The sequence below is a fragment of the Balaenoptera acutorostrata genome, chromosome 20 (genome assembly GCF_949987535.1).
Source record: "Balaenoptera acutorostrata chromosome 20, mBalAcu1.1, whole genome shotgun sequence".
NCBI lineage: Eukaryota > Metazoa > Chordata > Mammalia > Artiodactyla > Balaenopteridae > Balaenoptera > Balaenoptera acutorostrata.
In genome coordinates, this window is record NC_080083.1 from 2,030,601 (window position 1) to 2,050,474 (window position 19,874).

Here is a 19,874-nt window from a genome sequence, read left to right on the forward strand (position 1 = left end):
GCTATTTTCTAGGGGAAAGCCTAGCTATTTTCTACTTTATGCCCATCTATTCTGTTTGCATCTCCCTCCCCTCAAAGAACACATATAACTTCTGCAGCTTTTTCTTTTAAATAAACTTAACATTTTTAAAAAGAAAGAAAATGGTACAGCATACAGGCACCTATGATACACTAGTAATTTTCTAATTTCCTGTTAAAATGAAAGCTCTCCTTACTATTAATTGAAAAAAGATTCAATAACAGAAAAACATAAAACACACAGAATTCAAATAGATAACACTGTACTGACAAATGGTAAAACCCAGTGTAATCAAAACACATACCTAGGCATTAAGTTTCTGTTTTTCTCATAAAGCATCCTTAGGTCTTGAGGACTATTAGCCTGTTTAAAAAAAAAAAGGGAAGAAAACCGTTTAATTTCCTAAACAACTAAGGGCAAAAATTCCAAATCATGGGCTTCCCTGGTGGTGCAGTGGTTGAGAATCTGCCTGCTAATGCAGGGGACACGGGTTCGAGCCCTGGTCTGGGAAGATCCCACATGCCACGGAGCAACTAGGCCCGTGAGCCACAACTACTGAGCCTGCGCGTCTGAAGCCTGTGCTCCGCAACAAGAGAGGCCACGACAGTGAGAGGCCCGCGCACCGCGATGAAGAGTGGCCCCCGCTTGCCACAACTAGAGAAAGCCCTCGCACAGAAACGAAGACCCAACACAACCAAAAAAAAAAAAAAAAAAATTAATTAAAAAAAAAAAATCCAAATCATATGATCGAAGCTCACATTCTGCTACAGAACAGAAACTGTGAACTGGAAAGCCATGGAATGCTGAAGGAGCCACAGATGGGCACGAGGAACTTAAAACACTTCTGAAATTGTACGTGAATTCTGCACATCTGGGCATAATAATGTACCTTTTCTGAGGTCAGATTCTCAGAGAGGCCTGAAACTTAGAAAAGAATTACTACTCTGGAGGTTACATGGCCTACCCAACAGGTGTGTTTTTACTGTGTAAGATCAGGGTGTAGTTTACCCTCGAGGGATTCAAGGCAGAGAGCTCAGATGACTGCTGCTCTTCTGCCGCAGTAACGAGCAGCACCCTCATGGTAAGTGCTGCTGAATCAGTGACGCCGTCTCTACGGCCAAGCTAGGTTGGGGAATGCAGTGTTCAACCTGGCTGTGTCACCGACTTTTAAAAACCATGTTGGGCAAATAATTTCACTCTGTTCCAGTTTTCAGATTCAAAACTCCTCTTTGTAACTGGGCAGCATGAACTCAAGAGGAATCATTGTGATTATATCCTAGGAGGCCTCTTTTTGACAGGATGTTAAGGGAGAGGAAGACCTACTCAAAGTAACTTCCATAAAGCCTAAATAACTACCTCTCACCCAGCAGTGACAGGAATAGAGAGCTGGGGACAGTCTCCAGTGATCTTCCCAGACCTGCACTAGCCCTCACGTGGATTCCAGGACCCCAAAGCCAGGCTAAGCAGGAAGCGCTGACCTCACTGTTCACACCTATTTCCCACCAGGTCGTTACGCTAAGCCGCACCAGCTTTCATGAGCCTGGAGAACCTAACCGGCCCCAGGCCCAGTCCAACTACAAGGGAAGGCAGATAAAAACGGAAAAAGCGAAAGATGTTCTGGCTCACTACAGCAGTTTCGCCTGTTAACAAAATCAAAACAAGTCACAGAGGAACCAGAAATACTACCTTCAAAGTACAGGTGACCCTTGAACACCATGGGTTTGAACTGTGCCGGGACTTTTTTTCAATACATACTACAGTACTACACGATCTCCAGTTGGTTGAACCCACGGATGCAGAACAGCAAGTACAAGGGGCCGACTGTAAAGTTACAGCACATTTTCCACTGCGAGGGGTCAGCACCCCTAACCCCTACATCGTTCAAGGGTCAACTGTATTCCCCATTTTATAAGTCAAAGGCAACTGCAAAATGAGAGGATCCTCAAACTGAGCACATCCAAAAAAAGTCAAGGTACCTGGAAAGGTGGTTTTCCAACGAGGCACTGATATATCACTGTCCCTATGCTCCACAGGTCGGCCTTGGCATCATAATGTTGAGACATAATAACCTCAGGAGCCTGGGGATAAAACAATTCAAGAGACATGCATTAGGTCATTTACATAATTAATATGTATGGATTAATTAGCTGGAAAAGGTCACACTCCTAACAAAACTACAAAAATAAAAACAACACATTGTGATATTGCCCTAATCAAATGATACTGCAACGAATATAGAACCACATTCTTACATTGAGGCTTACTGGTAAATCTCAGAAACAACCGTGCATTAAAAGAAGCAAGTTGCAGAAACAAACATTTCTATACAATATTATGGACACATAAAATACAGAAAGAGTATTAAAATAATAATAAAGAAAAATATACCCCAATTACAGGATAGAGGTTACTTCTGGGGTAGGAGAGTAGGAGAGTGGGAAATGGGAAAAGGAGGGCTACGGAGGGCACATGAACTATTTCTGAAATACTTTATTTCTTTCTAAAAAAAGATCAAGGCAAACATGACAAAATGTTAACTTTGTTAAATACGGATGGTAGGTACACAAGTGTTTGCTATATTATTCCTGTCATTTGAAAACTTTTAAAATAATGTAAAATCTGTTATGCAAAATACAATAATGAAAACTATCTTGGGACTTCCCTGGCAGTCCAGTGGTTTAACACTCTGCACTTCCAATGCAAGGGGTGTGAGTTCAATCCCTGGTCGGGGAACTAAGATCTCACATGCCGCTCAGAGCAGCCAAAAAAATAAAAATTTTTTTTCTCTGCTGCTTTGTCACAGCTATTTTCCCATCCTCTCATTAGATGTTGCTTTTTAAAAATACCATCAATCAAGGCAAGCATAGCATTACATAGGAATGTCAAATACACTTAAAAGGTAGTGAAATTTTATTTTCCAGGCATAACATTTTTATTTATTGTCCCTAGTAAATTTCTTCTTGAGCCACCTCCCTTTAATAATCAGCCCAAGCACTCTGTCTATCCTCAAGGCTATTAGTTCAAGGCTGAACTAGTTTCACACTCAAGAAGTGCAAAATAGTATTTAATTATATTAAATTATAACATTTACTATATAAGCAGTAAGATTATGATCAAGAAAAAGTAAGTCTAATACAAAAAATTTTTTTTGAACTTTGATTACTAGTTCCCTTAGCTCAAAGTGATTTTACATTAGAAGAAACCCTAATTGAACATAAACCCATTTTAAATTAAAACTGAAATAGGTACATTTATTTACTTCACAGGATTCTGAAGTTCCAGAATTAAGGTATTTCCAGGCTTAACACCTCACATTAGTTCAGAAGTTTCACAGCTTCACCCTATTAGACCTGACAGTAACCACAGGAGAGGATAAAGCGGAAAACTAAGATTTTTTTTCAGCTGTTAAGTGTGACACTGATGGAAAACACTTCTACAATATAGGGATCCTGTCTAAAGAGACAACATGCAAAAGATGACTACATCCTACAGCTGAAGAGGTACCCCAAAAGGTTTTTTTTTTAAGTATTCCTAAAATTATACATTATGTATAGCATGACCATATTTCATCAACTTTTGTTTTCAATTTAATCTAACAGGAGATTTCTACCATAATAACTAACTAATCATGTTAAAAAATAAATGCCAATGGGCAAAGATGACAGACTTTCACAGTCTGCTATACTAGAGCAAAAGACGTCTGCATTATATCATTATCAGTAATAGAATTAACATTTGTAATATAATAAAAACTCAGACTATATATAAAATCACATCTTACTTGGAAACAAGCATTATACTCAAATTCCAATGCTTATGCTGCTGTGCTGTAAACACACAAGGGTGCAAACACTCACCATGTACATTGGAGACCCACACAGCGTTGCAGCCATCATGTTACTATGTAGGTAACGAGCAAAACCAAAATCCGCTATTTCACAAAATAAAAAGGAGAAAATCAAATGATACTTTTGCTCAGTTAACACAAATCATATGATTCTTTAAAGACACAAGAGGGTACAAAAGAACTGTGAGAAATTAAAGCCTACTGAATAAGACTGTCCACCAAAGAAAAAAGAGCTACCTCACTTTCAACAAGTTAAGAAACAGTAGTCATCACCAACTGCACAAGTCACTGCTCTGCCAGTTTTGTAACCAAGAAGGGAGTGCCACACTTTGCAAGAGAAAATGCTAATTATAATACATGATTCATTAATACAGCTCTCATCCAATATCAATACCAGGTATAGAATTGGAGCTGTTTTTGTCCTCCTCCAGATACTAGATGTAACCCATAAAATATCAGAGATTTCTTAAAATACTGCTAAATAATTATTTTTCCACCAATGAAGAGAAAAGCTTTAAAAAAAATCTAGCATTATAAACTGCTTCAAATAATCTTGAGAGTGCTAAAAAACCTTCCAAGTAAGAAGCCTGAACTAAATGATCTCTCAGATCCCTTACGTTAAAATCCAACAAGCTGTAAAGAATCCGGGCTATTAATTTGCTGCCAGCAACCATGATACATTAGCTTCCCTGTGATAAGGAGAAGCAGGACTTCCCGCTGGGAGTCACACTCAGAGTTCCTAGCATGGGGTCTTTGGCCCCGTCTAGCACCTGCTGCCAATAACGTAAAGGGTTCCCATATCCAAATGTACCTCACTGAACTCAATAAAAATTTTTAAAGTGTCTCAACAAAAATCCATCATTCTAACAAAGCTGAACTAAAATTATCTAAAAATACCAAGTCCCAAAAATGTTCTTTGCATGAGACAATACATAGCCAGGTACCTATTTTGATGCGAATACCACTGACAGTGGACTTCCTACGATTGGCATAGGACAGCAGGATGTTCTGGGGCTTGAGATCCCTGTGGATGATCCCCTTGCTGTGCAGGACCCGCATGGCGGCTGCAATCTGATGCAGAAAGACTCTGATGGTGTCTTCACTGAGAGTGCCTTTAGCTGGGAGAAAAGGCGCTCCATCAACATTCAAGTATCATCTGCGTATTCTGAGAAGAACACTGAGGGAGTACGGAACTGGGATTCGCATTTTCTCATTGTTTTTACTTTAACAATTTAAGTCTGTGAAGAGAGAGCGGATATCTCAAAATTTTTAATCAATCTGTTGTAAAGAGAACTGATTTACACTTGCATCTTTCATTTTCACTGGTGTTCCTCTTTGGCTTTCCTTTCCCATTTTTACTGGGAAGAATGAGCATACCAAGAGGTGCTCAACAAATGGGAGTCTCCTCCACAAGCCAAAAATAAGTCCCCTTCATATCAAATACCTGGGATAAATGTCCATATTTAATTCCAGCCATTACCTGAGCACGAACTAAAAACAGGTGAACTGCTTGGCTGGCGAGACTTGGGCATCACCTCCCCGTGGGCCTGCCGGGGTCTGCGGCCCTACACCTGCCTCCTCTCATCTCCCTGCTGCCAACACACGGCCTCACCGCAGCATCTCTCCTAACTAAAGACCCCCGCAAGGAGCCACGTCTTCAGTACTATGACGAGGGGGTGGGAATGATCTGAGGGCAGTCGCTGTTCAGCAAACGGCAGTGTTTCTACGCGCCCACTGGAGCATGTAACGGAACAGAGCTTGGTTTGGAGTCAGGCTGCCTTTGCTCAAATCCCAGCTCCTCCACTTACTGCGTGACCCTGGAAGACGACCCCTCTGTGCCCATCCTCATCGATAAAAAGCTGAAAATAGACTAACCACACGGGGCTGTTGTAACAATCAAGCAAGACAGCATATTTAATAATAGAGACTTTAGAAAAAGGCCTGGCACATAAGTACTCAAATGTGGGCAGTACACAAATATATATTTCATGACAATGGGTCTGAAAGTTATTCCTTGAATCTACATTAGGGATTTAATATCCATGGCCCCATTTTAAAGCCTTTGTGAACATACTTCTGCCCATACAACTCTAGAATATGTTCTTTATAACCTTTCCATATGCACTTAAGATTAAGAAAGAAATAACATTAACACTCAGAACAAGTGAAATGTTACTTTAAAAATCATTTTAATGACACATTACATGACAGTTTATGTCCTTAACATCTTCAAATAAACTAAATCCCCACGGTTTAAAAATTACTAAATTGGGCTTCCCTGGTGGCGCAGTGGTTAAGAATCCACCTGCCAATGCAGGGGACACGGGTTCGAGCCCTGGTCCGGAAAGATCCCACATGCCATGAAGCAACTAAGCCCGTGCGCCACGACTACTGAGCCTGTGCTCTAGAGCCCGTGAGCCACAACTACTGAGCCAGCATACCTAGAGCCCGTGCTCCCAACAAGAGAAGCCACAGCAATGAGAAGCCCGTGCACCGCAACGAAGAGTAGCCCCTGCTCGCTGCAACTAGAGAAAGCCTGCGCGCAGCAACAAAGACTCAACACAGCCAAAAATAAATAAATAAATTTATTTTTAAAAAAAATTATCAAATACTTTTTTTCTGTGAGGGCAGTTCTTAACCTATCCCTTTTTTAAAATTCTTTGGAGTTCTTTTCCTGATGCTATTAAAAAATAAAAATCCAAATACACTAAAACATATAAAAAGTGAAATCTTCCCTAGTCCCATCCTGGAGATGAATGAACACTGTTTACCTCTGGAGTATATTCTTCCAGATCTACTTTCTTGCAGGTGGCAACACATAAATGACTGTACATTAGTGGGAGTATCAAATCAACTAGAGCTTTATTTTTGTAATGTCTTACTTAAATTACACTGAAACAATTAAAATGGACGGTAGGGCTTCCCTGGTGGCGCAGTGGTTAAGAATCCGTCTGCCAATGCAGGGGACACAGGTTCAAGCCCTGATCTGGGAAGATCTCACATGCCGCGGAGCAACTAAGCCCATGCGCCGCAACTACTGAGCCTGCCCGGTAGGCCCGTGAGCCACAACTACAGAAGCCTGCGCGCCTAGAGCCCATGCTCCCAAAAAGAGAAGCTACCGCAATGAGAAGCCCGCGCACCACAACAAAGAGTAGCCCCCGCTCGCCGCAACTAGAGAAAGCCCACGCACAGCAACGAAGAGCCAACGCAGCCAAAATTAAATAAATAAATAAATAAAATGTATTATAAATAAATAAATAAAATAAAAAATAAAATGGGGCTTCCCTGGTGGCGCAGCGGTTGAGAATCTGCCTGCCAATGCAGGGGACACGGGTTCGAGCCCTGGTCTGGGAAGATCCCACATGCCGCGGAGCAACTAGGCCCGTGAGCCACAATTACTGAGCCTGCGCGTCTGGAGCCTGTGCTCCGCAACAAGAGAGGCCGCGATAGTGAGAGGCCCGCGCACCGCGATGAAGAGTGGCCCCCACTTGCCGCAACTAGAGAAAGCCCTCACACAGAAATGAAAACCCAACACAGCCATAAATAAATAAATAAAAATAAAATGACTAAAAAAATAAAAAAAAATAAAAAAATAAAATAAAATAAAATGGATGGTACAGTTTCTTCCATTTCATTCATTTACATTTTCATTCTAGGGCTTAGAAAAATTTTGCTACTTTAAATGACTACGGCTGCTTAGAACTTGTATCATTGCCCCATGACACACTACTGAATAGACTTAGGGTTTATTTGATTCAGAGTCCAAATTCTAACACTGTTCCTGCGGGGGAAAATTAATGATCTAGTTTAGGCTGCTTCTGGGCACAAACTACAGTAAAAATTCACATATTTCTACGAACACAGGATGCCTACTCTCAACACAATCCCAAAAATTGAAATTCTCACGTTAAAAGCTTAACGTTTTAGAGGCACAGCTAACATGAAAGCTCTCAGATGAATGAGCTCTCGAGCAGTTCGCCCTAGCAGGGCGGGCTCAGCTGTGGCCGCCATACTGAAGATACCTGCTAGAATTAAAGCGCAACTTACCAGCTACGCTACAATTTGTCCTATTTAAAACTTGCAACTGATAGAATTTGTTTTCTATCTTTTGATAGAAAAGGGACTTTATTTATCAAAGCAAATAAAAGGACTAAATAGCTGTCTTGTGATCTGGTGGCATTAGACCAGCCCGACCTTTGACCGCCAGATATTCCAGACCAGTGCTCTCCAACAGAAATATAATGTGAGTCACATACGTACCTTCAAATTTTCTAGTAGCCACATTTTCAAACATGAAAAGAAACTGGTGGAATAACATATATTTAATCTAATACTTCCAAAATATTATCATTTCAACCTATAATCAATATAAAAAACTTAAGATATAATCATTCTTTTTTCCTATGAAGTGTTCAAAATCCAACGTTGTGTTTTACATCACAGCACATCTCAATTCAGACTAGCCACATTTCAAGAGCTCAACAGTCCCATGTGGTCCATGGTACCATATTGAAGAGTACAGCTCTAGACAATTCCTTAAGGACTAAATTTAGTTTACATGTCTCTTCAACTGGCAGCTGGAGACCAGGGAGAGGTTAAATAATGACCAAAATCGCGTAGTGATTAAGTTATATGAACAACAGAACTACTGCAAACCAGCCTGCCTGCCTGACTGCAGCATTCAGGTAAGCTCTTTACTCTTGGGTCTCCTGTTCTCATGCTATTGCTCTGGAATATCCAATGCAGAGTTCAACATCACAGACAAAAGTGCTGTGGAAGCTAACAAATCCGCTACAGCAGCATGAGCGCCTGTGTCAGCCAACAGGACCTCTGTGAAAGAAGGAAACTGATACTCCAGTGAGGGCTCTAAAGGGCTAAGGTGCCCCTCAACCTGACCCCAGGGAAAGGTACTTTCATCAGGATCACTAAGCAGTCAAGGAGTTCAAGATTCGGAGGCGGACCAGAAGGTAAGGCAAGGTGTCTTCTAGATCCAACTCCTCTCCCCCTGCAGTGAAGAAAGGGCCTGTCTCTGCACTGTATCCACTAGGAAATGACATTTTGAAAAATCTTTTTATCAAACTGAGAATTTCTTAAAAAAGAACCTCAGGGAAATACAAAAACAAAAACACACATGGACTAAACTCCTGAGTTCAGGATAATGGCTGTCTCTAAGCGGGAGGGACCGGAGTAGGATCACAGAAGGGCCTACAGGAGCTTCAGCTGTATTTAGAAGGAGTAATCCTTGTGTTCTTTACATTATTTCTACCTGGCTTTCCAAATCTCAGCAATATTTTATATTTTAAAGATTTTTAAAATCTCATTTTTAATTGCACTCCTCGTTTACTTGAACATTTAAAATATGTTGTTTCTCTTCTGTAAACTGTCCATACCCTTTGTGGGTGTATTTACTGATGTCTTAGTGTTTTTACCATCAACTGCCATGGCCTGTTTCTAGGCTGAGTGACCAACCACTCCCTGTCTTTTTGCCTACTCCCCGTGTATCTTTAAGGGGCAAGCAAGTAGGTGCTGGCCTCATCTAACGTCGTTTTAAAAAGCACTTTTGAGGCACACAATTTGATTTGAGCACTTACTGTCCTACATGAATACACTTTAGAAACTAGCAACATCTAGTACTAAAATCTTACCTCTGGGCCACAAACTATCTTACTTACCTCTGGGCCACATAATAATTTCAAGGTTACACTTAATCCCTTATAACATTTTAAAAAATTTACGAGCAACGTTCACATTAATAAACACATTCTTGGATACATTCTTCCGTTATGGTTTGTTTTGTTTTGTTGCTGTGAAGTAAATGAAATGGACTAAAGGTTCACTGACAGAAGCCCACTAGCGTCTTTTGAAGAGAAATTCTGTTGGTTTTTCTCTCTTGGGGAGACGCCCTACCTCTCAAACTGTCCAAGAGAGGCACACATAAACAAGTATTTATACACAAGCAAAGTTTAGGAGCAAAACCACAACAAACGACAGTCAGTCAGCAAAGTGACCACAATTACACGTACACAAATATTTACTGAGTATTTCTGTACAAGTACAGAAAACAGGGGTAGCATATTTCAGAAGTAAATGAAGACTAAACAGACTACATTACTACACTGAACACTGACAAAGTAAAAAAGTTACCTTGCAAATAATCTGCCAGGTCTCCACCATTGCAATACTGATATATAAAAGAAAAAGTAATTAAAATAAGACACTGATTCAAGCTTAATTCATTATCAGTTAACTTTAATTAAAAATACATTGGTAGGGCTTCCCTGGTGGCGCAGTGGTTGAGAATCTGCCTGCTAATGCAGGGGACACGGGTTCGAGCCCTGGTCTGGGAAGATCCCACATGCCGCGGAGCAGCTGGGCCCGTGAGCCACAACTACTGAGCCTGCGCGTCTGGAGCCTGTGCCCCGCAACGGGAGGGGCCGCGATAGTGAAAGGCCCGCGCACCGCGATGAAGAGCGGTCCCCGCACCGCGATGAAGAGTGGCCCCCACTTGCCGCAACTAGAGAAAGCCCTCGCACGAACCGAAGACCCAGCACAGCCAAAAATAAATAAAAAAAAAAAAAAAAAAAAAAAAGTAGCTATAAAAAAAATTAAAAAAAAAAAAAAAATACATTGGTATATAATATAAATCTAGTCTCACACAAATTATAAGAATTATAGAATCAACATTTTAAAATTTTATATTCCTTATAAAACAGAATCTAAATCACTGAATCAACTTTATTAATCCAAATTTTCAAATAACCTACCATCAATTTTAAAGTACATATTAATCAAAAGAAATGTGAAATAAATTAAACAGAAACCTGTATACTACCTACCTCCATCACCAGAAAGACAGAGTTGGGTAATTCCTGAAAGAAAACATATTAAATATGGTTTAGATTAGAGAAAAAATTAAGCACAAATTTTAAAAATAATGACAGTTAATAAAAATAGTACATGTGTCCATTTTAAACAAGTAAAATGAAATCACAAAATCCATTCGTAAGTGAAATTTAAAATCCCCAAAACAATGACATAGCACCTCAGCTTCAATGACGCTAATGTAGTCATGAAAAAGTTCAATTCTATTCACGGAAAGAACTAAAGAAACATTCATCTTTTGGAAGAAAGATTCATCTTTTGGTTATGGTTATGGTAAATCTACCGCTTGTAGAAAAAAGGAAGGATTCTCTGGTCCTCAAGGAAGCACTTCCACTTTGAAAAGTTTACGATTTGGAGCAATGACTTGATAAATCCTCCCTAGCAACACTAAATGCACAATCTGAGTTCTGGAATACATGATCCAGGATGCTTAGTTCTTTGTTTTTCTGTTTTTTCTGTATATTTGAAGGCAATCACATTACTTGGGAATTGCTGGCAAAGGGAAGACATTTTATCACATGAGAAATCATTAAACATAACTTTCAACAAAATTTTCTTCTTCTCAAGTATAAAATACAAAAATCTTATCTCAAATCAGTGTTGTTTAATCACGTAAGAGCACCATGCCCTAGCTACTGCAGAGGAAAGAGAGCGAGGAACTCCTAAGGGGAGGCTAAGGAGACACAAAGAACTTCTGTTCCCTCAATATGACAAAGACACATTCCTGTCTTGGTTTTCACAATTTTGGGGGTACACATAACCACTTAGTTTCCCCAAGCATTCACTCACTCATTCAATAAATAATAAATAAGACAGAAATACTTTAACTTCTTTGACTTCTCGGGCAGACCTTCTTTTGCCCCCCTTTGAAGCAAGGAAAATCTCCATAGATTCAATCATTCTCTCCCACACCCCCCTTGCGTAAAGGCCCGTCCTTTACGTGAAGCACCCGAGTAACCTGGAGCAGGAGGAGCTGCAAGCGCCAGGAAGAGTCAGCGACAGAAGCAGAAAAAATCGTTCATTTTGTAGCAAAACCAATCAAGCCATCTATAGACAAATCAAAACTGAAACGGTACTGGAGCCCAGGGAAGAACTAAGAAATGCTTGTAGGGTCAGAAGGGCTGAGAAGTGAGGCCAACATACCTGTGAGCCAGACCACACCAAGGGTTTTCCAAAGCTGAATATATATTTATCCTCCCTTCTAATATTAAGACATCCACTTCCTCAACTACTCCCCAGAACTTCCACCAACAAAACTAAACATAATGAATTTCATTGCATCATTTCCCTACTCAAAGTTCTTATTAACTTGATTAAAAAAAAAAAAAACCTCTAAAAAGAAGGGGAAAAAAAGGATATCATTATGAACAACTCAATGCCAGTATGCCAAAATTTGCATGAAATTAATACACTGAAAAACAATTTGAGGAAAAACACAACTTACTAAAACTGACAAGAAGTAGAAAATTTGAAAAGGTATGTATCTGTTAAAGAAACTGAATTATTATTTAAAACCTTTCCACAAAGAAATTCTCCTTAAGTTTCAGTATAGTCCCAATCAAAATCGAAGGAGATTTTGTGCATGTGTGGAAATTGACAAGTTGATTCCAAAATGTATGTGGAAATGCAAAAGGCCAAGAGTAACTAAATATCATGTAGAAAAAGAAAAATAAAAGTTGGAGGATTTATACTACTAGATATCAAGTATGATACTAGATATCATAAAACTATACTGAAAAAGACAGTGAGGTAAAGGCTAAGGGGACAGAAAAGAGTCTAGAAACAGGCCCCCACATGTGAGCTCGCAATGCAGAGATGACAGTACAGAAGGGAAGGATGTCGGTTCAGCAACAGATCAACTGGCTCCCCTTTGTAAAAGTAAATTAATTGTGACCCCTACCTCACGCCACATACAAAATCATTTCCAGGTAGATTATAGAGATAAATGTGCCAGATAAAACAATGAAGACTCTGGGGAAAAACAAAGAACATCCTCATGACCCTAGGGTAGGCAAAGTTTTCTTAAATATGACACAAAAGCACTAAATACAAAAGGAAGAAACAATACACTGGACTACATTAAAATTAAGAACTTCTACTCACCGAAACAAATGATTAGGATAACAAAAAGGCAAGTCAGAGTGGGTAAGTCATTCACAACACCCATATCTGTCAAACGACTCATATCCACAATATATAAAGAACTCTAACAAATTAATAACAAAAAGACAACCCAATAGAAAAACAAGCTTCTATAGGAATTTCAAAAAGATATTTAAATGACTAATAGATTTACAAAAGGTACTCAAATCAGGAATCATCAGGAAAACGCTAATCACAATCATAATAAGACATCTCATCACCTGAATGGCTAACACTGCCCAGTGCTGGCAAGGATGTGGCGTGACGAACTGTCAAAATGTGGTGGGAGTGTAAGCCAATACGCTGGCAGTATAAGCTAGGCCTATGCATAGCCTATGATCCAGAAATTCCCCTTCTATAATGAAGCCTCCGTAAAAACCCAAAAGGACAGGCTTCCAAGAGCTTCCAGGATGGTGCACATGATGAAATCTGGTGAGAGTGGCCCACTCAGGGTGGATACCTTGCCCTAAGCATCTCTTCCATCTGGCTGTTCCTGTGTTACATCCTTTTATAATAAACCAGTAATCTGGTAAGTTTTCTCTGAGTTTTGTGAGCCACTCTAGCAAATTAATGGAACCCAAGGAAGGGGCAGGGAGCAGACCAGAGAGCTGGGAAAACCACTTCAACACAAACGACAAAGAGCTGCCAACTCTGATTCCCTCTTCTTCACCTCCTACAGTACCCAAGTCCTATCAACCCGGCCTCCTAGACATTCCATCAATCTGTCCAGGCCTCCCCGTTTCCACTGGTGCCTTCACCCACCCAAACACCTGCAGCGTGGTGGCCCCACATCCACCCGTGCCCACTCTCCACAGAGTAGCCAGTGCTTTACATACTTTAAGAAACTCGTATGCGTATTAATTTATAATGGAGACTATGTATTTCTCTAACCATAATGATTAGGTCTGATACTCTCTCTATATAGACTCCCTAACTGACATAAGAATACCTGGAATGCTAATTCATAATCAGAAGATTGCCCAAGGATTACAGAAAGAAAGAAAGCAAAAGTAGGTTTTCCCCTTTCCCCAAAAGAAGAAAATTGCTTTTTTTCTTGATTATAAAAAAAAGTATGTGCTTATTGCAAAAACTTAAGATACATAAAATCTGAAGGAAGAAAGTTAAAAAATCACCTTAATCTCACCATCTGAAAGAGGCGCTATTAATATCTTAGTGGTCTTGTTTTCATGCATCTATAATACTTGTACACATACTCACACCCAAAGGAAGCATGTACATGCTAGGTTTTTAAAATTTTAATATAATTCATTTCCACCTTTTTGTTTAATTATCTTCACCTCTCCAAGTAGCCAATGTTTACATTTGGTATGTATCCTTCCATATCTTTCTCCTACTCATACAATCATAAGTTAAACATACACATACTTTACTTTGAAAAAATAGGATATCACATACAGATGTCTGAACCTTGCTTTCCTCACTCAATAATACACCAAAGAAATCCCTCCAGGTCAACTACATATAGACAACTCTTTTTCATAAGTGGGTCATATGTCATAGTGTGACTATATCACCATTTATTAAACTATTCCCTTGCTAAGGAACACCACTTGTTTCTAGTTTGGGCCCTTATAAGCAAAGCTATATTGGTTCTTGGACATATATCCTAATTCTCAAGCTTTTATGGCTCCGGGAGAGATGCCCAGGAATCTGGGTTGCTTAGTAAAAGGGTGTGTATTTCTAACGATGACAGATATTTCTCCTCACTGAAAGATTTTTTAACTACCTATTATATACAGGACACTATTCCAGGTCCTGAGGATACAGCAGAAAGCCAACAGAGTTAAACGCCCTGTTCTCCCCAGTCTTCAATTCTAAGCAGGGAGGGTCAGGAGCAAGACAACGGAAGAAATACGTACGCAGAGAGCGTTAGAGGTGACAGGTGCCTGGGAGGAGGGGAGACCGCGCCGGGCAGGGACTGCAGTTTTATTTAGGTGGCTAAAGAAAGCGTCCCTGAAAGCACAGCGCTTGACGCAGGGCCTAAAGGAGGCTGGGGCGTGCCTGTGCAGGCTGCAGACACGGAGACCGTCCTGTGCATACAGTCTCCCTGTAGGGGACACAGCGCTCCAGGAACCACAAGGAAGCCCGAGCGGATGGAACACCAGCAGCGAAGCACAGAGCAGGGGAACCAGAGCCAGGGGCACCGGGGTTGGGCTTTCACTCACAGGAATGGGGTCCACACAGAGGAGGGACACGCCCTACCTGCACTATGGGGGGGGGGGGAGGGCTCTGACCGCAGTGTCGGGACTCTTCTTCAGGGCACGGGGGCAAGGTGTCGCCAGAGAGCATCCCCAAAACATTCTAGTGGTTCACATCTGTGCCAGTGACACAGGAGAATAGCTTACACCTCCCCCCACTCCCACCAGTAAGAATTACTGCACTTTTTAATTTTGCCCACCGGAAGGCTGAGAAGTGACATCTGTTACCTTAATTTACATTTCCCTACTTGTTCATGAATATCATCCATTTCTTAGCCATTTTTATTTCTCTTATGAGAACCAGCAATTTGTATCCTTTGCTCACTTCCTCTTTGGGTTGTCTTTTCCTTAATTTGTGAGAAGCTTTATGCGTCTTAGGTGTCAGCCCGTCACCTTTCGGGTTGTACATATTTTCTCAAACTACCATTCGTCAACTGCATGTTTTTGCATTTTATTGTGGTATAGATTTAAGTGTACAGTCAAAGACTTATGACACATGTATACACCCATGTAACTACCCTTCCAGTCAAAATACAGAACATTTCCATCAGACCAGAAAGTTCCCACATGCCCCTTTTCTGTCCATCCCTGATACCAAGTAGCAACCTCTGATCTGCTTTCCCTGATTTCTATCACCCTAGCTGAGTCCCATCTCCTCTTGAAACTCACAAAAATAGAATCACACAGTAGCTGTATATAGCTGGTTTCTTTTTCTCAACATAATGTTTGAGATTCAAATGTTATGGCATGTATCAAGTTTGTTCCTTTTTATGGCTGTCAATTTGTTCACAATATTATTTGCTATGAAATAATTTTTAAAAAATTTTGTATGTCCCTACCACTTTTATGGCTTCTGAGTTTATCCTGATTTAAAATACCTTTCTAGCTCTTAGATTACATATTTAAGCCTTTAATTCATCTAAAAGTTATTTTGGAAAATGATGAAAATAGACATCCAACTTTATTTTGTCTCAGATGTCAGTTTGCCAGCACCGTCTATGAAATGCATCTTTTCTCACTATACTAAAAATTACCAAGAGGTGGATGTTTATCCAGGTCACTGACATTCATGCAGGGAAGTACTCCCAACTGACAATATTTATCTCATGCCCAGAATGCTCAAAGATATGTATCTTCTGAAAAACAGACATGACAGCACCCTCCAAATGGCTCTGCACTGTCCTCAGACTAGAGATCCACCCCACGTGGCCCCTCCACCCTCTCCTGCATCACTCAGCGCTACTCCTCCCTCCCGCCTGCACTCCCACCACATCCCTTCCTCCAGGTCCTCACACCCGTCCCTCCTGTCGGCTCCTCACAGAGGCCGCATCTGCATGGGAAGCTGACCTGTTCTCCCCACCCCCACTGGAGCCCGGCCTCCTCCCACTTGATTATAGATTCATATATCTATTTAGAAAACTCTAAAATAAATATAACAAACAGTGGTTATCTCTGGGAAGTGCCATGTCTTTTCCAATTTATTTGTGTTGACAATGTTGGAATATTTTAACTGTGGGCATATATTACTTTTGTAATTAGGGAAAATGTGTTTCTTTTTAAGTGTCGTCCAAGCTGAAACCTGATCACTACAAACAATGTCAAAAGTTCTCAATTCATCAAAGTGCACACAAACTTGAGGTGGACCTCCACAAGCGATGGCCAGTGAGAATGGTGCAAACACCCTGTACCCCTTGATGAACAGTCGGAATCCAGGAAGCAAATCCAAACTCTGTTTACTGGACAGCCAAATGCTCAAGACTAGATTCATTTGACTAATAGTTCTTAAGTTTATTTTTACAAATTAGTTCCAGGAGTACACAATGCACAAAACAGTAAACATTTTCATGCAGTCACCTGGACATTCCCAGTTGTTCCATAATTCTGGTTTCTGAGTACATGTTCTCCCTAATGCTGTCTCATTCTGCAGCCAAAACCAGTACTTTAAATATTTCTCATTCTGATAGAAAAAAATCCAACTACACTCTCTACCCTGAAAGCAAGACCTACTCTGAAACTGACAGGGTTTTCTGCACTTCTCAAAAGATGGGAAATTAAGAGTTAACATTATTCAACAATTTTTGTACGAGGCGCTGACTTGCACCACTTGGTGCCCTCTATCTACCGAGACGAAGACAAGTACACAAACAGCTCTGAGGGGAACGGGCATTTCAATAGGGACTGTGACATCAGATCACTCTTAACTTTCAACTTCTTTCCCCTTTCTTTCTAGGCTGCTTTGAAATTTCTCAAATGAAGGAATAAATTACACCCATTTAAACAGGTAATAAAATATACCCACAGCACGCACATATTCTGTGCGTGGAGTTTAAACTGCAATATTTTTGGAGGACAATCACACACTGCCATCAAAAACTTTAAAACTGTTCATGCTATTTGTCCTAGTAATTCCAGTTCTAGAAATTCAACTTACAAGAAATAACTGGGTATCTTCAGAAGCTATGTGTTCTCCTCGTAGCATTTGTTTTTACAATGGGAAAAACCTTAACATCTTATAACGTGGGTTTAGTTAAATAAATACTCTGTGGTATGATATGACTACATGAAAAACGACTATATATATTTTTAAAAGGACATAGAGGGAGAGCAGTCCACTAAAACTAAGCACACTAAGAGCAAGGACGTCGTTCTACTCACAGCTTTGCTCCTTTGTTCCCTGCACTTACAAACGCCTGGCCACCGTAGCCCCTCAAACCTCACGCGACGAATGAATTTGAGTAACGCGAGTGTATACAGAATAGGTTTCAGCTAGAAACATACACGGCAGCATACATAACACGCTCATTTACTTTCTGGAATTCCACTGCCCAGACTAAGCAAAACAAAAGAACAAGATAACACCCATCACATACCCTGATCTGCTTCGGAATCACAGGGGAGGGAAAAGCTGAATCTCCTGCTCCTCAGTATCAGACCCCTGGGGCTCCCACCGGGTGAACACCACTGGCCACGTGTGATTCCAGTATGCAGGGATTTATAAAGCACAATATGGCCCCTAAATACAAGCCAACTACTTGCTCTGGTGCTCCACCCAAAAAACAGGAATTTTCTCCAAAGTTGGCCTTTTTAAAAGGATTTCCAAGGGTAATTTTGACTATGTAGAAATGTTGCCTTAGAAGGTAACTTCTGAAGACTTCCCTGGTGGCGCAGTGGTTAGGAATCCACCTGCCAGTGCAGGGGACACGGGTTTGAGCCCTGGTCTGGGAAGATCACACATGCCGTAGAGCAACTGAGCCTGCGAGCCACGACTACTGAGCCCACATGCCACAACTACTGAAGCCCACACAACTAGAGCCCGGTGCTCCACAACACGAGAAGCCACCACAATGAGAAGCCCGCGCACCACGATGAAGAGTAGCCCCTGCTCGCCGCAACTAGAGAAAACACGAGCACAGCAACGGAGACACAACACAGCCACAAATAAAAATAAATAAAATAAATAAATTTATTAAAAGGAAAAAAAAAAGAAAGTAACTTCAGAACCCAGCCTTCCCACCTCCACATATAATGCAACTCTACTGTATGCCATGGCGATAATCCCAGACAAACCTAGATGAATATGCAGAGTTTCCTTGTTTTTATTCCACATATTGTCTAATATCTCCACCATTAGCAAATGTTGCTTTTGCAATAAGAAAAAAGCTCTACCTGATTTTTTCAACAGCTCAATATAGTCCTTTCTACATTTATCACAGAGATGCTAGATCTGGACTTGACCTAAGACAACACGACTCCTATAGTATATTATCATCTGTCAGAAAGTTTACTCATGCAGCCCATTATTTATTTTATCCTTCTGCCCTATGCTATTGTAAACAAATTCTTAATTAAACACAGAGCTCAAGCTATATATCTTTTCAACAAGAATAAGGCAATTTTCTATTTCTGTTAAGATTCACTTACATTTGTATGAAACAGAAAAAAAATTTAAGTTCTTTATTAACATACAAATATTTCTTTAAGAATCCAAAATAAGGTACCTGAACATCATAGAGCGCTACAATGTTTTCATGCTGAAGTTCCTGTTAAGAAAATCGAGAATTCAAAATATTTGTATTTATTCTAATAATTATAATATTCCAATACACGAATAAAATTAATTTAAGTATACACACACATATACATCCATTTATACTACTTCTAGTATACCGTACTTCTGTTACTAGATTAGAACAATTCAGTCTACTGAAGAATAAAAACAAATGTGCCTGATCGAACTTTACTTGGGGCCTAAATATTTTTTTTACTGTCCTAATTTTTTAGACTCTTAACAAGGTGAGTACTCTCATTTACAAAATAAAGGTCAGAGTTAGTATGACCACATACTTTCTGCTAGTCTTTCAGATTTAATATACAATTTCTAACAAGAAAGGCATAAAATTCCAAAGTGCTTTTAAAAAGCACGATTTGCCTAAAAGAAAACGAAGTATAATTCAACAAGCTATAATTCTTACCAAAGAGCTGTCCAGAGAATAGTAGTTCTGATGAATGTTAGATGAAGGTTCCATGTTTATATTACTTTGGGAAACACTGGGTTAAACACACCTAAATTGGTCTCTTCATTGTATCATGTTTTTCGACTTTCTTTAACGAGTCAAGTGCTTTATCACTCTCCAAGAAGTATTTAGTAAACAGCATTTTCCACACTTATTTGACCACAGACTCTTTTTTTCCCTCAAAGCATCCCACTTGGATAACAGTACTTGTGAGTGATCTAAAAAGACCACTTTAAATAAATAAATAAATAA

The 19,874-nt window shown here is 40.1% G+C and overlaps 1 protein-coding gene across 6 annotated transcripts in view; it reads right to left on the minus strand.

The window, feature by feature from the left end:
* ULK2 (unc-51 like autophagy activating kinase 2) overlaps nucleotides 1–19,874 on the minus strand; it is a 67,567-nt gene that overhangs the window by 45,670 nt on the left and 2,023 nt on the right. For 5 of the 6 annotated variants that reach the window (XM_057535714.1, XM_057535716.1, XM_057535712.1 and 2 more), the window contains exons 3-9: nucleotides 19,107–19,148; nucleotides 10,702–10,734; nucleotides 10,010–10,046; nucleotides 4,810–4,983; nucleotides 3,876–3,949; nucleotides 1,995–2,096; nucleotides 323–381 (exon numbers count right to left, since the gene is read on the minus strand). In XM_057535714.1, the coding sequence (XP_057391697.1) occupies nucleotides 323–381; nucleotides 1,995–2,096; nucleotides 3,876–3,949; nucleotides 4,810–4,983; nucleotides 10,010–10,046; nucleotides 10,702–10,734; nucleotides 19,107–19,148 (521 nt within the window). Of the gene's footprint in view, nucleotides 1–322; nucleotides 382–1,994; nucleotides 2,097–3,875; nucleotides 3,950–4,809; nucleotides 5,104–10,009; nucleotides 10,047–10,701; nucleotides 10,735–19,106; nucleotides 19,149–19,874 lie in introns of those variants that run through there. The other variant, XM_057535718.1, reaches the window with a different exon arrangement.